The sequence below is a fragment of the Xyrauchen texanus genome, chromosome 34, assembly GCF_025860055.1.
Source record: "Xyrauchen texanus isolate HMW12.3.18 chromosome 34, RBS_HiC_50CHRs, whole genome shotgun sequence".
NCBI lineage: Eukaryota > Metazoa > Chordata > Actinopteri > Cypriniformes > Catostomidae > Xyrauchen > Xyrauchen texanus.
The window spans coordinates 35,332,525-35,345,621 of record NC_068309.1 but is presented as its reverse complement, the minus strand read 5'-3'; the positions used below and the strand labels follow the sequence as shown (position 1 = coordinate 35,345,621).

Genomic DNA, 13,097 nt, shown 5'->3' with positions numbered 1-13,097 from the left:
GTTATTAGTTGCTGAAATTTTATTGGCCACTTGTGGCAATTTTTGTTGATTTATTAAAAATGTTCATTTTAAGGATATGTTAGCACTTGAACCTAAGAAGATGCATGCCAAGTTCCAACTTCCTTGATTGAACAGTTGCAGAGTTATAATGTTTTTTGTTATAGTGCCCCTATTGGCAGAATTATACAAAAATTAGTGTGCATCCTCAAAATGACTTTTCGTCAAAGTTTACCAATTTAGGTTAAGTTTGGACATTGTGTTTAGTACATATAGGTCAATAGGTGAATAGGCGCCACACCCAAAGAGTTCACTGGCTTGTGATTTTGAAGTACTTTGACTTTTTATTAGGAGGGTCGGGAATCTGGAGTTATTAACCAAACGTAAATGTGCTTATTATAGCGCAAGCTAGAGTCAGAAAGGTGTGTGTGTAGGTCAGATTAGCATTTGGGATTTGGGACCACCCTGCCAAGTTTAAGGTCTCTACGAGGACTCTAATGCCCAGACACTGTTAGGACAGAAAAAGAAGAATAAGATGTTTTGATATAGATTCATGACTATGTATCAGTCTTCTACAATAATATATGCTGATATCACATTTGATATGTAAAGATTACCAGTAATGTGAAACTTCTGTATGACTGTCTTTGTTTTGGAGGTCGAGAAAAACCAAAGTATACGCTGAGACGAACAACCTCAACACAGTGGAGACGCACAAAGCCATTCAAGATGGACAGAACAACAACATTTCTCCATCTCCATGTTTATCAGGTTAAGGCTAGAGGGACACCAGAGCTTTCTTCTTTTCTTTCATACTTACCTTCACTCCAACAGCAGAGCCCATGGCCCACTGCAGCTTCCGTGGACCCTACAAAATGCATGAGAAGTCCATAGTGAATAGAGAATCTCCATATGGAGACTCGGGAATATCACGGAAACTCAGGACACTGGATACAAGCATGTGAACCTGGCGTGACCCCCATGCATTAGGCCTAGTACAAAAAAAAACTGAATATAACATGAAAAATAGCTTAGACTGAATACTGCTAAATCACAAATAAATAAACTGGGAGGGAAATTTGAATAATGATCATTTTGCACCTGGAAACGTCACAACCATCATTTAAATATGTGCCTTACTAGTTTAAAGGATTTCACTAATGCGTTTGGAGGCACATGAAGATTTAAGGCTCAAGTCTTTCTTTATGATTTATAAGGCTGCTCGTTAACACACAAATGCATAGAATAGAATGCAAAATATATTTTCAATCATTATGCGATTATGTGATTAATTATAATAGTATATAAATGTGAACCTTACAGTGTTGCACATACTGACATTTATTGTGCTTATACATTATTTGGCCTGTCTGGACCTGTAGCGTTTTTGAAGATTCATAGGTGGATCTCATTGTGCAGCTGTGGAAGAGTTTGTCTCATGCACAAAACAGATACTGTAATAAAATACTTTAATAGCATCATCTGACAACTCTGACCAATGTTTGTACATCTCATAAATATTCACAAAGGCTGTTTCTGGATCATTTGTTAAACACTGCAGTCTAGTGCTGACATTTTAGATCTCAAAGTTAATTACGTGTTTCCATCTTAAGTGTATTTGGCAGATCAGTTTAAGTTTGGTAGAAATGTTTAGAGCAACATTTTTTCCTCTTTGCCCAAAATGATGCAATATCTCCCTCTAGTGGCAGGTTATACAACATATTTAATGTTTTATTATGTATAAAACAGATCTCAATAAAATAAATATCCATCACATCTTCATGGGATCAGCAGCTTTGTAATGTTTCATTATGAATGCATGAAATATGAAATAATCACATTCTTAACCAGATATTACTGTCTATTGAAATGATGTTTCTTATTAATATGCTGTACAATATTCTATCTATTGATATCAAAAATTCAATCAATCTGAGAGATCTGGGATGTTGTTTTCATCACCCCAGAGACTGTTTCTATAAGTCCAACTTTCCATTTCATGTTAAGAGAAGGAGAGCTGGGAAAACAGCTCAAAGTGTTCTTCCTCTATGGGATAACCTCAAGTGGATGTGATAATCTACATTATGTTCTAGTGACCAGGACAGAATGACCCCTGGATGTCTCTGCAAGTGATCTCGCAAGGTTCGTTCTAAAGTTGTGTAAATGGACAGTGCTGAAAGACCCTCATGTAGTCACCTGTTGAAAATGAAAAGAATCATACATATCCTCTCTGTTGTTCTCTGTAAGGCGACTGAGACTGGAATTCCTCTTCTGAGGAAATACTTTGGGAAGCATCATGACTTGTGTGATACTGAAAAACTGTAGATGTTTTCTTGGCAGGGACATATTCATACCTGCAGTTCAGTTTACCCACAATCAGAGGTTACTCTCACCACTTTACAGTGTCCTGTCCTGCTTGCATGTGGTATGGAAAACCAAGACCTAGGCTGAGTTCAGAATCGCATGCTACTCTTACTATTTCTGCCGATCGATTGATCGATCTAGATAGATGGACAGAGATCCAAGTTAAACTGTGAGAAAAAACAACATGATCACACAAGTCAGTGTATTGTTTCCGAGAGTTCCGGGACCCTAACCTACCAAAAAATAACCGCAGTACAAGTGTGGTAATTTTGATGCAGTATTACTGCAATTTTCAAAGTCCCTTTTTTCAAGGAAAGTCAGTCCACTTGGTGACCATCTCTGAAAGTCCTATCTACTTCAATGGGAAAAGACTGAAATCTCCAAGATGGTTGGATCGATAATAATCAAGACAATATATCAAATAAGCAGTATAATCTGACAACAGTGGTATCATTAATTGTGCTTCTTTTGGTGGGATCACACTACAAAATGCTATTTTTCAAGCAGGTGCGGCTAATGACGTACATTGAATGACAGGTGATCTTTCTATCCAATTTTTACCTGTGAGGCGGGACTTCCTTTTCAACATCCATTGGCTGCTAGGTTTTCCAATTTCTCCTATTTATTTAAATAAAAGTGCTCTGTCTCTGCAAAATAGTCTCTGGTACTGCAGTAATACTGCATCCAAATTACCACACTTGTACTGCAGTTCTTTTTTGTAAGTGTAGGATCAGACACATTATGCAAAGAAATTTTTGCAATGGCTCAAACATGTTTACCTTCCATGATGGTTTTGCTAGTTTTTTCATTATTTTCATATTGTAATCTGGTGAGATTCGATAAACCCAGTTTACATACTTGCTCTTTGAGGTAAACATGGCAAAGAAGTAAAAATCCTCAGACTCTGGAGACATTAAAAGACACTTACGTGCTCAAGCTGAGGCCTCTGACGGGCCTGCAAGCCGGGTTCTCGATTTAGAAAGCACGTCGGGAGAACAAATTCTGCGTCAACTGTCCCACATCTTGGTGGTGCTGACAAAGGTTGTTGCTGACTTGGAGGATCTCGTTGTAATATGTCGATCGATTACGGCGATGGAAACAAAATTCTCTGAGTTGGTCACAAGAGTGACAGATGTTGAGAAATGGATCGAGTATCTGGAGTCATCGGAAAGAGAATTATCCGCTAATCCGCCCGCGTCCAAAACAGACATGGAACACATTTTGGAAAATCTGGAATAATAATATAAGGACTATTGGAATTCCTGAGCATGAAGAAGGCAGAGATATGGTGAAATTCCTTGATGAGCTCTTCCCGAGTATGATCGACATAACAGGCCATAAACTGAAATCGAGCGAGCTCACAGAGTTTTGTGGAGGAACACACCTTCAAGACAGTTCTGTGAATTAATCTATATGTTCTTTGTGTTTATTCTGCCTGTTGGCTGGGGTCTGGTCTACAAATAATTTTTTGTTATGTAATTTTGCCTCACAAAATTTGTATAAAAACACCAGACTTTGGCGGAGTTGTAAATGTACATGGACCTTTTGAGTTTAGAGGGATTGACGCTGGTTGGGACTGTCGTGGGCGGAGTTAATGCACACGTTTTTCTTTTTTCTGTTTGTTTTGTTCACGGGGAAGTTCGTGGTTTGATTGTTGCAGTAATGGGGAATGTAGTCTGTATAATCTTGTTTTCGACACAATTTGTTTTTTATTATATCAAAATGTCAAATGTTAATATGAGTGTGTTATCTCTCTCCACATGGAATATGAATGGGTTGGGCACCCCATAAAAAGAAGGAAGGTTCTCAAATGTAAGAAATATGATATTGTGTTTCTTCAAGAAACACATCTTTTCCTGCAGGAGGCTCAAACATTTGGGAAGATATGGGGTGGGCATGTTTTCTATAGTGCTGGCTCAAGTAAGAGCAGGGGAGTTATTACACTGTAAGCATCTTCAATTCAAATTTCTCAAACAGATTAAAGATAAATTAGGAAGAATCATCATAGTTTTTGCAGAAATTAAAAAACTTTTTTTTGAGATTTTAGAGATCTTGAAGGGATATTGTAAGCCGCTGGTACCCCTCATGATATAATATTGGGAGGAGACTTTAATCTTCTGATGGACTCAGTCCTTGATCATAGTGAAGCAAAAGTGTGTAAGCCCCCTAGAGCAACATTGACACATCATAGGATGTGTAAAAGTCTTGGTCTTACAGATATTTGGAGACTTTTGAACCCATCTGATAGGGACTATAAATATCCATAATATAAGTCCATAAGATTTATTCTAGAATATGTTTTTTTATATCAAAGTCCCTCATTTCATCTGTTGATTGCTCAATTGGAAACATCACGCCCTGGTGAGTTTAAAGGTGCTGCCACATATGGAGAAAAAGAAATCATATAGTTGGCACTATAATGTATTCCTTTTACAAAATCCTGATTTCCAACAAATGTTAAAGACTGACATCTATGTTTATATGGAGACCAACTGGTCCTCAGTATCCTCTGTGGGTGTGGTATGGGAGGCACTTAAGGCGGTTCTTAGGGGTTGGATCATACAGTATACCTCATTCATCAAAAAATCTAAAGCACAAGAACTTGTGGAGTTGGAAGGGAATATTAAAAGTGCAGAGGCAGAACTGAAGCGCCAAATGATGTCTGATGGCCTCAAAGAATTGACCTGATTGAAATACTGATATAATGCTATTTTGTCACATAAGGTGGAGTTTTGGTTATTCAAGGCAAGACAGTCATACTTTGAGTAGGGGGACAAAGCAGGAAAGCTTTTGGCTAGATATATAAAGCAGAGAGAGTCTTATTCTAACAGGGCATTAAGTATTTGGTCATTTTATTCCCAGCAAATGTATTTGATTTAGTCAGTCATTTTTAACCATTAATAAAAAGGTTTTTGAGTGATGTGGGAAGGTGGGCTTCATTACATTTATCGATTATTGGGAAGATTAATATTATTAAAATGAATTGTATTACAAAATTCAACTACCTACTACAGTCTCTCCCTGTAGATGTCCCCCTCTCTTATTTCAAGCTATTTGATAGCATAGTAAAGTCTTTCATTTGGAATGGAAAACTTCCCAGGTTACATTTCAACAAGTTACATAGGCCGATTGACAATTGTGGGCTATGTCTACATAAGATTTTGTTTTATTATTATGCATTTGATCTCAGACATTTGGCTCATTGGTCGCTTCCACCTGAGAGAGCCTCTCCCTGGTTTTGTATTGAAAAGGAAGTTCTTGCACCTATCTCACCATTGCAAAGCCTTTCTATCAAACTTACTGGAGAAGTTAAGTCACACCCTGTTATCTCGCGTTTATACTCGATATGGACAAAAGTGTCCAGAGTGTTTAACTCGGATATTTATTTGAACGTAGCCTCGAGCATATGGCTGAACCCTAAACTATGTATTGATAAGTCCCCTTTCTGCTGGTCAGAGTGGATTGTGAGGGGGGGTTACTACACTCGGCGATCTATATGATGGTGCAGTACTGAGATCTTTTGAGAATTTGAGTCAGCATTTTGGGATTCCAAGATCTCAATTTTATAAGTATTTACAGCTGCGCCACCAGCTCTTACATTCATACAGACGGTATCATCTCAGACGTTTTGTAATATTTTGACCAAATCAGAACAGATAACAATACAAACGTGTAACTTCTGTATGAGAGATGTTACGGTGCTGTGCCGGTAGACGTGTGTACTCACGGGTCACTCATCAGACTCACCGGTGTGCATAGATGAATCATGGATTATATATATTTAAATGACCATAAAAGTCAAGTTTGGCAATATTTGTGCTGACCTCACATCTGAATTCACTTGGCATGGATCAACAGCATTTTTTGATGTTTTCTTGATATTGTTTTACAGTTGTTTTTCATTCACCACCATTGTTTCCTCCCACCGATGGTCACAAATTTGGCGGCCGTGGTGAAAAAGTGACTTCACTGAAACAGGTCAATACATACTTGGCTAGTTTACCCAATGACACTTAACACTTTGTCCACTGGGGGCAGAATTTTGAATTTCTGTATCACAGATTTTAGCTAAAGAAAAGCCAACATAATATTTCCGATTTCACTGAGAGATCAGTCTGAAAAACAGGCTCAGCTGTATGAGCATAACTTGCTATTGCAAATAATAATTCACAAACAGTGAATTGCGGACTTATTTGGAACAAATGTCGCACATTACACATTTATTTTGACCTGCTCATTTTTTATTCCACCTTATTTGATCTAAATGCAAAAAATAAATAAGAAAGAAAATAAATTTACACACAAAATAATAATAATAATCAAACCCACATAAATACAATAAACATTTGAATCATTCTGTAACACTTTATGTGGTTGTTATCTGGGACCTACAGTATTTAGTAACAGCCCAAAAATATGTTATAAAGGTCTGGCCTTTTTCCATAAACCTTTCCTCCTCTACTAATATGACAAGCCATTTAGGTATCAAAAATCTAAATGTATTGAAATGATTCTAACAACTGTTGTGTGATTTATGTAAAGGAATACAGCACCAGTAAATGTTTCTTATCATCCTTTATTAACAGACAGTTGAGTCAACTATGACAAACAGCAGAACTGAAAAGCAATCTCAACATTTTCCCACTGAACACTCTAAAGCACAAATATGTGTTGTCATCACTCGTTTTCAAATGAAATGTTCTTTCTTTTTCATTTATTGGGATCAGATTCTAATGTGTTCAAGTTTAACTCTACCTCTAATGTCACGTACTGTAATGTTCTGCACCAATGAAAAGTATACAATTGCATGATTTATTTTAATATTCATTTGACTTCATTAAGGTTCAGAAAACTCGTCACTTCCGATATATAACCCAAAACTTCAACAACTTCATTTGACAAAGTAAATTAACTAGTATTATCACATTCACAGCTGATGGACACAAATAAAGCTTATGACTGAGTACAGATAAAGCCCAATGATATGCACAGCAGTAGTCTTTCCTCAACTGAACGCAAACGCCTGTGCATTGGTGGAAATTACAGAGAGACAACCGCGTCCATTTTCAAATATCGCAGACCATCCATTCTAAGTCAATGTACCAAACAGCATTTTAACCTTACAGGAATAGTTCATCCAAAAAAGAGTTTACGTTTGGGTGAACTATCCCTTTCATTTTATTTTGTCTAAACACATAAACTAATGTAAAGCTACACTAAATGCATGAACTTTTTATCAATCCTTTGCTTTAATCAGAGCTGGACTACTGGTCTTAATCATTCACTAGGAATAATTCATGAAAGGTAAGGCATGAGTTCAGTGTTTTACTTATCTTTTGTTTCTTTTCCAAACTAATAACCTTCCCTGCTTTTATCCTGGTAGTCTCTCTTACATGCTCTTTATATTTAACTGAGGGAGGTGATGTTGGAATGGCCGCCAGGGGGCACAACGCTGCGTCTTCCAGCTGGTCTGATGGGGGCTTCCTCAGGACCTACAACGGGACAGAAAAAGATAGTTAGATGAGCTCATGGTTCTTTATACAGACCTGGGTCAAAAATATCAGGAACTGTTTTCCATTGTGGTTACAATTTTCAGAATAAAGTTACATTTAAAAGTATTTTGTTTACCGAAGAGATTACTTTGCATTTTATTGCCACTTGTTTCTTTTAATATGTAATCTTTTCCTCTTTAAAATATTTATACAGATACACTATATGGCCAAATGTTTGTGGACACCATATGTGCTTGATATAACCTTAGGCATCAATTTCGCCCATTGCTGTAATAACAGCTTCCACTCTTTTGGGAAGGTTTACCACTATACTGTATGTAGTAACATGGCTGCAGTGATTTGCTCTCATTCAGACACAAGGCTATCAGTGAGGTCAGGAACATATATTGGTCGATGGGGCCTGACTTTCACCCCAAACATGATCAGTGGGGTTCAGGTCTGGGCTTTGTGCCAATGTGTCAATTTCTTCCATGCCAGACATATTAAACCATTTCTTTATGGACCTCATTTTGTTCACAGGGACATTGTCATGCTGGGACAGAAAAGGACTATACCAAAACAGTTACCTCAAATTTGGAAGCACACAAAGCTCAAGCCATTACATAAAGAACATTAAGATTTGTCTTTACTGGATTTAATGGCATAACCAAATTCGTTAATTAGAAGGGGGTCCACATACTTTTGGCCATATAGTGTTGATGATGCAATCTGAACAGTGTTGACACACCTTCTTCTAATGTATAATTCATACGAGCAGACAGAAGGCACACTCACACTGTTATGAGTGAAAAGGTGGATATGACTTCCCCTTGAGTGTTTAATGCTACTTAGTTTAAAGTGCTTTTGGAATTATAATAAATAAGAGTTTTCCACTTGAAAGTTGCACAAGAATGACCCCTCAAGTCGTAATTATACCTGGACAATTTTAAGTTAATTCTGATACCCGAGTTTCCGAGATGGGATGAGTCGTAAACTTTCAACATGGCGGAGGAAAGAACGGTTTCTGTAGAGAATGACAGCTCTTATGAAAATCTAGAGTTCCCCTTCTGTCGCTCTCTCCACGTTGTGTCAGAGAAGCGACACTAGGGGTCTCTCTTGAGCGCCGATATTCACCTCTGAACTATGAAAAAAGGCCAATGAGAGTTGGCAACCAGTATTTGCATGTCCAGCCCCCGGACATACGGGTATTTAAGCGGCGCAAATACGGGAGTTCATTCAGAAAATTTCTTCGGAGCCGATGGTCCTGTCTGCAACTGCTGCGTGTACACACCGAGGTCCTGCTATCCCTCTGCTGCATGCTGTTGGATTCTACGGCGCACAACAGCGGCTTTCTCCTGTTGCACAGCTGTGCACTTCCTGCCCCTGGGCGCATCGACAGCGCAGGTTAAAAAACTCTCACAAGTTTTTTTCCTAAAAGAGTGATTTTATTTAAAAGAGTAATTTCCTCTAAAAGAGCAAAACACAGCGGCGTTGAACATCCTTTTAAGGACGCGTCTTTATAAAGATGCCTTTCCGCCCCTGTGTTGTTTCTGGATGCGGTAGAGTGCTCTCCGCTTCCGACGGCCACAGGCGTTGTCTCATTTGTCTGGGTAGCGATCACACCGAGGCTGCGTTTGTGGATGGTTCATGTTCTCACTGCGAGAACATGACGAGTGGAGAGCACCCCTCTCCACTCGTCACACCGTCACAGGCTCGTCCGCCCTCGCCACACTCGACGGCGGAGCGCGCCATGGGTACGAGGCGATTCCCCAGGTGGATAGGGCGGTTGCGATCCATCTATGCCCCGGAACCCCTACCACCTTGCGAGGTCGCCCCGTACTCCCTTCCCGGACCTGTAGAGCAACCTCCTCGCTGACAGTGAAGGCCTACAGCGCCACCGGACGCGCCGCTTCCGCCCTGCATGCCATGGCTCTCCTGCATGTCCACCAAGCCAAGGCACTACGCGACATGCACGGGGGTGGCCCTGATCCCGACACGCTGCAGGAACTGCGCTCAGCGACCGACCTCGCCCTGAGAGCGACGAAGGTCACAGCGCAAGCGCTCGGGCAGGCGATGGCCATGCTAGTGGTCCAGGAACGTCAACTGTGGCTGAACATGGTCGAGATGCGTGAAGCCGACAAGACTCGCTTCCTCAACGCCCCTGTCTCCCAGTTCAGCCTCTTCGGTGACACCATCGAGGACTTTGCCCAGCAGTTCTCCACGGTAAAGAAGCAGACGGAGGCCATCTCTCACATCATGCCTCGCCGCAAGCCTGCCGCCATGGCCCATGCCCTGTCTGCTCGCCGAGGGCGTCCTCCCGCGGCCAGAAGGCAAGCTCCTGCTCCGCCTCAACCCGGGCCCAGCTCTCAGCCCCAGCGTCGAGCAAACCGCGGGAAGCGCACGCCCCTGTCTCACGGACCCCTCGAGGACACGGAAGGCTCCCAGGCGCTCCTGAGACAACGCACCCAGAGCCCAAGACGTTAGCTCTGGAGGTGGTAAGACCGCTCCGTCCCCCGGTGGAGGCCGGGAGGAGAATCCTTTGTTTTTTCATTTGCCGCACCCCCTAACAAGGGCTGCGGTACCCAAATTCTCAATAAAAGAGCTATTTCCTTTGTCTCTGGGGCACATGGCCCGCAAATGCCGCTCTCACGGCACTCTGCTTTCAGGCCTCAACAGTCCCGGCTCCATGGACGCGGTGTCCCCGCCTTCAGCCCCACGACTGTTCCCCGCCGGCCGGTTCAGACGAGTCCAGAGGACGCCAGCATCAGACCTCCTCCTCAGTCACGAACCCGCCCCCTGCCAGATGTGCGGAGCAAGGTAAGTGCTTTGAGTTTATTCTCAGCACCAGAGCCTTGGGACGCCACGTTGCCTCCCGACGACGCGTTACCTGTTCCGCACCGCTGCGAAGCCCTGCCGGGTACGTCCAAAAAACTCGTCCCCTTGGTGCCCCTAGCACGGAGTTTAGAGGCGTGGCTTTCACTGCCCAACCCGTCACGCTGGCTGCACCGGACCATTCGACATTTTTCCGCAGTACACAGCCAACATGCCCTTTCCCTGCACGAAGAAATCGCCTCCCTTCTATTAAAGGACGCGATAGAGCCTGTCCCTCCAACCGAAACGAAGAAGGGTTTCTACAGCCCTTACTTCGTTTTTCCCAAGAAAGGCGGCGGCTTACGACCGATCTTGGACCTGCAAGTTTTCAATCGGACCTTGTCCAAACTCCCGTTCAAAATGCTCACCCAGAAACAAATTCTATCTGGCGTCCGGCATCTAGATTGGTTTGCAGCGGTAGACCTGAAGGACGCGTACTTCCATGTCTCAATTCGCCCTCGACATCGACCCTTCCTAAGGTTCGCGTTCGACGGCCTGGCGTATCAGTACAAAGTCCTCCCCTTCGGCCTGTCTCTGTCCCCTCGCGTCTTCACGAAAGTCACAGAGGCAGCTCTTGCCCCGCTCCGAGAAGCCGGCATACGCATACTCAATTACCTCGACGACTGGCTCATACTGGCCCACTCCCGAGAGTTACTATGCGCACACAGAGACCAGGTGCTCAGCCACCTCAGCCGTTTGGGGCTTCAGGTCAACTGGGAAAAGAGCAAGCTCTCCCTGGTCCAGAGCATCTCTTTTCTCGGTCAGGAGTTAGACTCAGTCCCAATGACAGCACATCTCTCCAACGAGCATGCTAAGTCAGTGCTGAAATGCCTCGCTTCCTTCAAGCCAGGCGCCGTGGTCCTGCTAAAACGTTTCCAACAGCTCCTGGGGCATATGGCATCCTCCGCGGCAGCCGCGCCGCTGGGGTTGATGCATATGAGACCACTTCAGCACTGGCTCCGGACTCGAGTCCCGAGTCGAGCATGGTGCCGCGGCACGCACAACGTAAAAGTTACCTCTGCCTGCCGCCAAACCTTCAAACCCTGGACAGACCTCTGCTTTCTAAGGGTAGGAGTACCCTTGCAGCAGGTGTCCCGACGCGTTCTGGTCACAACTGACGCCTCCAAATTGGGTTGGGGCGCCGTATGCAACGGGCGCACAGCCGCAGGCCGGTGGAACCAAGGCCCGCTGCGCTGGCACATCAACTGCCTAGAGTTGCTGGCTGTTTTCCTGGCCCTGCAGAAGTTTCTCCCGTTAATACGGAACAAACATGTCCTAGTCAGGACAGACAGCACCACGGTCGTAGCCTACATAAACCGCCAAGGCGCTCCCTCCACATGTCACAGCTCGCCCGTCGTCTCCTCCTTTGGAGTCAGCAGCGACTCAAGTCACTGCGCGCCACTCACATCCCCAGCAACCTCAATGTGATAGCGGACGCGCTGTCAAGACAAAGCTTGCCTGGCGGAGAATGGAGGCTCCACCCCCAGTCGGTCCAGCTGATTTGGGACCGGTTCGGCAAGGCTCAGGTAGACCTGTTTGCCTCCCAAGAAACCTCCCACTGCCCGCTCTGGTATGCCCGGACAGAGGCTCTCCTCGGGGCAGACGCGTTGGCACACAGCTGGCCGCAAGTACGCATTTCCCCCAGTGAGCCTTCTTGCACAGGTGCTATGCAAGGTCAGGGAGGACGAGGAGCAAGTCATTCTGGTAGCCCCTTACTGGCCCACCCGACTTGGTTTTCGGACCTCAACGCTCCTCACGACAGCCCCTCCCTGGCGAATTCCCCTAAGGAAGGACCTTCTTTCTCAGGGACGGGGCACGCTCTGGCACCCGCACCCAGACCTCTGGAACCTCCACGTCTGGCCCTTGGACGGGATGCGGAAGATCTAGCCAGCCTACCACCGACCGTCATAGATACAATCAATCAAGCCAGAGCCCCCTCTACCAGGCATCTCTACGCTCTAAAGTGGCGCCTGTTCGCGGACTGGTGTTCTTCCCGAGCCGAAGACCTGCAGAAGTGCGCAGTTAGGTTAGTGCTCGTGTTTCTTCAGGAGAGGCTGGAGAGGAGGCTGTCCCCCTCCACCCTCAAGGTGTATGTCACCGCTATCGCGGCCCACCACGACATGGTAGACGGCAAGTCTCTTGGTAAGCACGACTTAATTGTCAGGTTCCTAAAAGGTGCCCGGAGGATAACTCCCTCCCGGCCTAACCTGTTCCCCTCCTGGGATCTCTCGGTCGTCCTTATGGGACTCCAGAGACCCCCCTTCGAGCCGCTTGACTCAGTTGGACTCAGGGCCCTCTCTCTCAAGACTGCCCTGCTGATCGCGCTCGCTTCCATCAAGAGGGTCGGGGACCTGCATGCGTTCTCTGTTAGCG

The 13,097-nt window shown here is 44.1% G+C and overlaps 2 protein-coding genes across 5 annotated transcripts in view; one reads left to right on the top strand and one right to left on the bottom strand.

Moving 5' to 3' along the window:
• Positions 1–1,764, top strand: part of stk32a (serine/threonine kinase 32A) — a 93,789-nt gene extending 92,025 nt beyond the window's left edge. For 2 of the 3 annotated variants that reach the window (XM_052104338.1, XM_052104339.1), the window contains exon 13: positions 654–1,764. In XM_052104338.1, coding sequence (XP_051960298.1) covers positions 654–773 — 120 coding nt within the window. In that variant the 3' untranslated portion in view covers positions 774–1,764. The remainder of the gene's footprint in view (positions 1–653) is intronic. The other variant, XM_052104341.1, reaches the window with a different exon arrangement.
• A 5,141-nt stretch (positions 1,765–6,905) lies between these two features.
• dpysl3 (dihydropyrimidinase like 3) overlaps positions 6,906–13,097 on the bottom strand; it is an 81,797-nt gene continuing 75,605 nt past the window's right edge. For both annotated transcript variants that reach the window (XM_052103790.1, XM_052103789.1), the window contains one exon: positions 6,906–7,853. In XM_052103790.1, the coding sequence (XP_051959750.1) occupies positions 7,768–7,853 (86 nt within the window). In that variant the 3' untranslated portion in view covers positions 6,906–7,767. The remainder of the gene's footprint in view (positions 7,854–13,097) is intronic.